This window comes from Euphorbia lathyris, chromosome 1 (assembly GCF_963576675.1).
Source record: "Euphorbia lathyris chromosome 1, ddEupLath1.1, whole genome shotgun sequence".
In the NCBI taxonomy this organism is placed as follows: Eukaryota; Viridiplantae; Streptophyta; class Magnoliopsida; order Malpighiales; family Euphorbiaceae; genus Euphorbia; species Euphorbia lathyris.
Window position 1 is genome coordinate 126,605,143 of NC_088910.1, and position 8,782 is coordinate 126,613,924.

The window sequence follows — 8,782 nt, forward strand, 5'->3', positions numbered from 1 at the left end:
AATTAAAAAGATATCAGAATATGAACCTTTTATTTTTTCTTTTGTCAAATTCAGTTACCTTTTAATTAAACAGATGCAACCGATTGATTGCTATAAACAGTTTCAATTTATAAAAATCTGACATTTTGAGATTTTTTTTTGGATTATAAGATAACTGTAAATAGTTAACTAATACATGAGTTATATGTAACTTACCCTAATATTTGCATCAAATTAAGCAACAGAGTCTAATTAGTTAATTAAGACATGCTTATTTTCCAAAGCCCAAACAAGGAAACACCATAAAGAACTCTTCACAAATAGGGCCTTGGACATGGCTGAAAAACCTATCTTTGTTTTAGGCTTTCTGAGTTCAAGTAAATCTGTTTATGGTTCGGGTACCTGCTCGATGTGTTCAGATTTATATACAACGGGAGGGTTTGTTTGGGCTAGGTTTGAAATTTGATTTTTGAGTTCAATTACAGGATAAATCCAAGTCCGGTTAAATTGATAATAGGCTAGATCAGACTTAGGTAGAAAGATTAAAGAGAAATTTACAGATAAATTCAGTTTTAAAAAATTATTTACAATTATATTGATTAATAATTTGAAGGATGTTAAACTAAGTAAGTTATTATTTTCAATATATTTTAAGGATTAGGGTTTATAAATTAGGAATTTAGGATATATTTTTTAGAGTATAGGATTTATGAATTAAGGGCTTGGATTTTTTAAATTAAAATATAAAAATATATTACATTTATGAATCAAGGACTTGAATTTTTTAAATTAGAATATAAAAGTATATTTTATTTATGATATATTGAGAATTAATTTTTATAATATGATCTAATTTTAATTTTATAACTAATTATAATTTTTATATAGAAACCCAAGGTTAAATTGGCTCACAAGGGTACAAAAAAAAATCATTTGATAAATAATTTTGGCTTGGCCCATTTAATAATTGTGGTAAATGTTATTGGGCTTTTAATTTAGATTATACTTTCAAACCAAGGGCTTGGATTTGGATATTACAAAGATAAATAAGCTGAAACAGTCTATCCATATGGGCTTTAAAAATCATAAAAGATAGGGAAGTTTACATAGAAATTCAGGTTTGAAAAATTATTTATAACCATGTAAGTAATGATTTTGAATTATGTTAAACCAGTAAAATCAGCATTTTCAATATATTTTAAGGATTAGAATTTATAAATTAGATATCTGTGATATATTTTTAGGGTTTAGGATTTATGAATTGGGTCCAGAAATTTTAAATTAGGATGTAAAATCATATTTTATTTGTAATATATAGAAAATAATGATATATTAAGAATTAAGTTTGATAATATGATTTAGTTGTAATTTTATAGTTAATTATGATATTCATGTAATTGATCCAAAAAGATATCACAAAGAAATTGGGTCAAATTGAAATTTGAGCTCTTAAAAAAAATCATTGAAAATCATTTGTTTTTTTATTAAGATTCATTTCGATTAATTAAGATGAAAAAGATTGCCAAGATAATAATGTAATATGAATTTACTCTTATATAACATGGCAGTCACATGATACTGTAAAAACATTTTATAGTTTTAAATAGTTGAATTAAATATATAAAATATATTTTTTGATATGTGATATTATCATGTCATACATAAAGATAAATTTTGAGTTAGAATGATTTCTTGAACTAAAAAGAAAAAATTATTGATTTTATTGAAATAAAATAATATTATTTTATTGAAATAGAATGGATTTCATAGACTCTAACTTCAATGTCCAGGTGAATTACATAGTTACAAATAAAATAAAATATTACAAAGATGGCTGTTCATACAATTTTTTTTTTTATTAAAATGCTTATAACTTCATTAGATTAAAACACAACAAGTACAATAAGAAAACAACAGTAAGAAATCAATTCTTACAGGATCTACAAAGAGATTAAAACGGTTACAGAGAGCAAAAAATGTCATAAAGGCATAAAAAAACACAAAACAACAACAAAACATATATTTATCGTAAATCAAAATCTGCAGAAAAGTAGATGCAATCCAGTCTTCAGCATTTAGGCCATTCCGAACATTCAGATCTGAGTCCTTTCTTTTGATGCAACCACGTAGATATATTGATCCACGTATAAGATAAACCGTTTCCGCACTTGCTAAATTCGAAAATGATATAAATGAAAGAATAACATAGAGCAGATACAATTCAAATGGATGAAGAGATCCGATAAAATAGGGTTAAGGTGCAAAAATACCCCTAACGTTTTAGGTCAGGAGCAATTTTACCCCTAACGTCTAAAATGGTGCAATTTTACCCCTAACATTGGAAGCCAAGAGCAATTTTATCCCTAACGTTGATAAATTGGGTCAATTTCAGACACTATTATAAAACACATATATTTTTGTTTATTATTTTGCACCAATTACATAATAATTCATTCTAAAAAATGATTTCATGTTTTTTATAATTTAATAATAGAATTTGATATTAATATTTATAAATTCGGTGAATTTTTTGAATTTTTTTGTCTAATTCGTACAAAAAAAGACAGTATATTTTTTATTTTTTTTCACATCCCAAGGAATATTTGTGATTTGTTAGTGATAAAATGACACACGTATGAAATGTAGATGACAATATTCATGACCGAGAAGACAGTTTGATGACTTATTTTTCAAATTGATCCAATTTATTAACGTTAGGGGTAAAATTGCTATTGGATTCCAACGTTAAGGGTAAAATTACACTATTTTAGACGTTAGGGGTAAAATTAAAACTGTTCAACGAATTTCGAGATTTATTAAACACCTTTTAGTTAGCTGTTTATACATATTAAAACACAATATATTCGCCCATTTAACTTTCATTTATTCCATTTGCTACCTACCACTAATATTATAGATATTTGTTATAAAGTTCGAATTATAGTGTGATATAGTCACACTTTTTTTTTTTTTAATTTGCGCAATACGCTTATATTAAAAAAGAAAGAAAAATCCCCACCAGACCCGGATGTGATTCGAACCCATGACCTCCCAAGGCATAGATAAGCTCTCAACCACTAGGCTAAGAGCTTCACCACTGTGATATAGTCACACTTATATATTGATTAATATATATATATATATATATATATATATATATATATATATGAAAATTAATATATTATAATAAAAAACTTAATCTAGATATAACAGTAGATTTACAAAATGAATAGTTCTAATTGCATTTATTTTAACCATTACATATGCATAATTAATATATTTTTAGTTGTTGGTGGACATTCATTTAATGTGATGGACATCCATTAAATAATTGTTTACTTAATTATTTCATAACACTCCTCATTAGATGTCCATCCATGCTAGCAAGACACTAGCTCATTAAAAACCTTACCAAGTAAAACACGGTGGGACAAAACCATTGGTTAAAGAAAGAAAAAGTACAATATTCATAATATTACTGAAGATCTTTGTGACGACGCACTCCAATACCATAAACAAACCTCTTAAAAGTTGTAAAAGGTATATCTTTGTGAATAGATATGTCAGATTGTCACTTGATGGAATTTGCTGAGTATATTGATTTCACGGTTCTTTTGAAGATTATGAGTAATTTTTTTTTTTGTGAAATTTGCTTTATTATGCAACCTTTAATGTAGCATTCTTTCAGTAGAGCAACGTAAAGTGCATTATCTTCATATATTATAGTCGAGGTTCCTTTATCTGACTATCTACCACATGATTCTCGTATATGCTTGGTTAATGATCTTAGCTAAACATATTCCTGGTTTGCTTCATAAATAGATATTAACTTAACATGATTTGAAGAAGTAGTTGCAATAATTTGCTTACAACCATTTACATTAAATTTATAGGATATGTGTTAGGTGTTTCTACCCTTTCTGTTCCTCCCATTTTTCTTTCGTCTATTCTTCTAGAGGATATGATTGGGGTCAGCCTGCCTAGACTGATCCCGGGTTAGTCTTCTTTGTTTGTTTGTTTTCCTTTCCTGTTTCTACAAAAAAAAAAAAAAAAAAATTAATTACAACTAAAATTCTATTTTTATTAATACTTATTTCAGCTGCAAATATGATTACATTAAAATAATTTATTTGGACGTTTATACATAAAATGGAATAAAAGTTAAATTTAAACTCTAACATTTTAGAAAAATTACAGATTTAGTACTAATGTATGAAATTGTAGAAATTTAACTCTAATATTTCCAAAGAAGATTAATTTTAATCCTACGTTATTGAAAATTAAAAAAAAAAGTGAGTTGGTTGTTATTTAACTGTCACAATTGATTTTCTAAATAAGTTTACCGATCAACTAAAACAGTTTTGTATATTTTTGGTTGATGTTTGGCAGATCTAAAGTGAAAGTTAAATAACAATTAAACAAATATATTTTCGTATTTTCAATACCATAATGATGTCGTAATATCGAATCACAACGTCTTGATATCTGTAAAGCAGAACACCGTCAGATAGGGAGCTGGTGACCAGTGAACCCTCTTCGAAGCTTAAGTCAATATGTGAATATAAAACTTAAGGAATGCACTATCAATTGTAATGTGTAAAAGTAATGTGCCTTTCTTCCTAGACTAAACTCCTATTTATAATACTTTAAACTTCAATTCATGCACACGTGTCAATCTCATATTAGTCCGGAACCTAAATTCCTTCTTCAAATGAACGAATCTTGAAAGATTAGGTGTTTTGTTAAAAAAAACAAAGCCATGAATGTGTTAGATTTAGGGGGTGAGGTGTAGAAAACGCACAATACAGTAAATGCCACGTTGATACAAAGCTTACTACTTTCCGAAAGGATAGAGAGAGAGATAATGGTACTACTACTTAAGTGGGACACTTTTATTTCTAAGTGGCCCCATATGATTGGTTGTTTAAGGACACCTTCTACCTTATTTTGTCTTTATCTAAACTATCCATTTTCAATAAGAAAACGACTCTGTTTCAACGTGGCAATTTCATACCAATTTTGATTACTAGTTGCTCATTTTGGATACTACATGTTGTTCGGATTACTATTATGACTCGGAAATTGAAATCTCAAAGTGAAAGCTATCTACTATTTTAATTAACATTTTGAGTTGATGTGGTGTAAAAAGTTGCATCGAGTTGTATCTTCGGATTCTCCATGTCAAATGAAGAACATTCCATACATATTTTGATATGTGTAATATGGACTCACATATATTATAAGAGTCTCACTATTTTAATTATTACGTGGGGTCACAATACATGTATCCAAATATGAATTGGAGGTCTTCCGAGTGACATGGAAGACCCAATGCTTAATATAAAAATTTCCGCAATTAGGTTGAAGGCAAGGTCGGATAGATAAATTACAAAACGGAATATAGAGAGTAACCAAATTAAAATGGATACGATTGATCATCCAAAGTGTAAAAAACAAGTCTAAAGAGCTAAAATACATATAACTGACTGAGATTAATATAAGATCTATGATTGGACCTGACCTTTTAATTACAACGGTTCATGATATGAATTAGAGCCTCTTGAACTATACAGTCCATGGTTCGAATCCTGACAACCTTATTAATTGATGGAAATTAAAAACATATGGTAAGATGAGTCTGTGTTGTAATACGTATGAGGGCGTGTTAGAGATAATATAAGATCTATAATTAGATCTTAACTATCAACTTGAATTAAGTGTTTGTTTGTGTGAAAACCGAAGAAAATAAACTAACTTTTATAAGATACTAACAACAAATAAACAATAAATATATAAATAGTTGAACCAAATAAACTCTAAGAAAAACTTCCTCTCGACTCGAAGCTTCTCCTTGAATTCTAACGTATAGATATATGAAATTTTTTTATACAACTCATCTTAAAAGTCAAGAATTAACTTATTTATATATTATATAGGCTAGCATTAAACTATATGAGTTTAATATTAAGTGCTAGTAGATATTTACTGATTATTATTTCTAAATTAAACACTTTATACTACATAAGAATGGTTCATGAATGGTTCAAAAAAAAAAGAATGGTTCATGAATAGGATTTTAGAGACATACATGAATGAAGCAAAGAAGGGTTTTTAGGACAATTAACTGTCAAATGTAGCTATGTGAACATGAGTCGAACAGGTGTCCAAATGTCAAAAAAAAAAAAAAAAATTAAAATTTAGGCCCACCCCATATCACTAGCCTAATTATTTATTCTCTGCAACTCTATTACAATATCACTACCTAGAATATCCAGCAATATAGATATTTTTTGCTAAACATTTAAACTCTTCTTCGTTAGCATCTTATTTCCGTTTCTGTTTCCGTTTCCGGTTCCGTTTCTATTACTAGTTGTATAATATGTTTTAGAAATTACGTTTTCAGTTTCTATTTTCGTAAGCATGAAAACGGATGGTTTATTTTCAGACATGGATGAGGGATTTCAGACAACATCAAGAAGTAAAAAAGATTCAAACAGGAGAAGGTTTAGTGATGAACAAATAAAGTACATGGAGTTCATGTTTGAAGCAGAATCAAGACCAGAGTCACAGATGAAAGAGCAGCTGGCTAATGAACTCGGACTTGAACCGCGCCAAGTTTCGATATGGTTTCAGAATAGAAGAGCTAGATTGAAAAGCAAGCAGATTGAAAAAGAATATAATGAACTCAAAGCAAGTTATGATGCTCTAGCTTCTAGTTTTGAGTCCTTGCAAAGAGAAAATCAGTCATTGCTCACTAAGGTACCTTACTCTACTTCAAAAATAGAGATACGGATGCATTCGGAGAAGTTGTATCCTTCCACTCAGATGATGTCACATTAACATTTTAGATGACATGTCATCATTTGAGTAGACGAATCAGTATTATAGGAATTTTCTACATTTTAGCGATAAAAAAAATCCAAACTATTTTTCTTTTGCGGCTTTTTGAAAGAATCCACTCAGACCATGTGATTTAACCAAATTGTAAACAAAGTATTTGAAAGTTTGCAAATAGGAATATGTGTTTTGTAAATTTTACAAACTTAGTCATTCGGCTCTTAGAGTCTCCTCCTTGGCCCCCTTCGCCCTTCTGATCCCCCTTAGTTCACTATTTTCTTGTATTGTATATAGAGTCGAGTGTCTGTCTTTGATTCGGGTTTGGATATTCTCCCGTCTTTCCTGCCCCTCGACTTTGGTCCTAGTCAGTTCAAACACATACCCAGTCCACTTGCAGCCATGTTTATCAAAATAAGATGCGATCGAGATTGCGGGAGAAATTTTTACCCTGTGATTAGACCAAAAGCTTATTCCAAAGGTTCCACTTCGCTTTAATGTAAAAAATGATAGGATAAGGGGAGAGAAGCATACAAGAAAGCCCCTACTTTACATTGTCAGAAATCAATATAAGATCTATGACTGGGTCTTAACTATCAGCTTGAACTTTTAATTAAAGTGGTTCCATGATATGGTATTAGAACCTCTGGGATCAAACGGTTGAGGGTTCCTGACAGCCTCATTAATGTGTGGAATTAAAAACACATGGCGGGTTGAGCGTGTGTTGTGCATGTTGCTAAACATTTAAAGTCTGCTGGAGGGTGTGTCAGAGATTAAGATCTATGATTGGACCTTAATTGTCAGTTTGAGCTTTTACAAATTAACTAAGCCACCAATATTATTTGACAGAAAATTTGACTCACACATCTTTTAACTACAAACTTCATAAATCTCAAACCCTCCTTTCCAAACTTTTAAACCACATGACTGTTTTTACAAATTCGTCGAACCACTGGGTTTCACTTTATTTTATCATATAAGTCAGCACTGACATGTTTAGAAGAAATTGAATTTTTGTACTAATAAGATTTTTTTTTTTTCTGGTATTGAACAGCTGCAGAAAATGAAGCAAACATTGCAATGCAAAAATGGAAATGGTGTCTCGGATCAAAACCAAAGCAGTGGAAGCAGAGATACTAACTTGGAATGCAAAGAACAAAACGACCATTCGTTTGCAGATTACAGCAATAAAGAAGACATGTTTTCAAGTAATGAAGAAGTCAGCAGAAAAAATGAGGAAGAAAATGGTATCTTTAATATGAACCAATACAAAGATGGTTCCATAATATCATCTGAATGGAATAGATTTGTTAATGAGTATGGCTCTAGTTGTAATTCTAAGTGGTGGGACTTCTTGCCTTAATTAGAATCAATATAACTATCATTGTAAATATAATCGCAACAACTAGTCACAGCTGGTTTCTTAAACCGACAGTTCAGACTAATCCAGATTCGAACCAGATAGATTCTCTTGAATACAGATGAATTCAATTCACAAGAATATGAGTTGCTACAGAGTTACAAAGAGATCAAGAGGAGAATACCCTCTATCTAAACTAAACCTCAAATTAGCTGTTACTTTTTAGTGGCTTCTTCCTAATAAGCAAAACTCACCGTTTTGTTTAATATCCCCTCAACTTTGCATTTTACATAACCTTTTCAATTTGGTTTTGGTTTTTGGGTTTTCCAGATTTTTTTATACACCACTACTTCCAAGTATAGATTTTCCACTGATTTAGATCCAAATGTTTTAAGTAATAAATAAATATAATATATAATTAAATCACGATTACATTTATTGGATTCGAATATAAATTATTCGAGAGGATTTACCCGTATTCTATTTATACTCGTCATGGATAAAAAAAAAAAAATCATTCTTATTTTTATCTTGAACTTTTTTGTATAAGGTTTAAAATACTTATTGAGAAATTTACATACCAATTCACTTTTAAAATCTAAAAACAAT

The 8,782-nt window shown here is 29.5% G+C and overlaps 1 protein-coding gene across 2 annotated transcripts; it reads left to right on the top strand.

The window, feature by feature from the left end:
* The first annotated feature begins 6,213 nt into the window (after nucleotides 1–6,213).
* LOC136214996 (homeobox-leucine zipper protein ATHB-7-like) lies at nucleotides 6,214–8,514 on the top strand. 2 transcript variants are annotated; one of them, XM_066002909.1, is made up of 3 exons: nucleotides 6,232–6,330; nucleotides 6,425–6,738; nucleotides 7,868–8,514. In XM_066002909.1, exons 2-3 carry the CDS (start codon nucleotides 6,427–6,429, stop codon nucleotides 8,174–8,176), a joined length of 621 nt encoding a protein of 206 aa, XP_065858981.1. In that variant the 5' UTR covers nucleotides 6,232–6,330; nucleotides 6,425–6,426; the 3' UTR covers nucleotides 8,177–8,514. The 2 variants fall into 2 exon arrangements, with proteins under 2 accessions (XP_065858980.1, XP_065858981.1); XM_066002908.1 differs by having other exon boundaries at nucleotides 6,214–6,738; nucleotides 7,868–8,513.
* The last annotated feature ends 268 nt before the right edge of the window (nucleotides 8,515–8,782 follow it).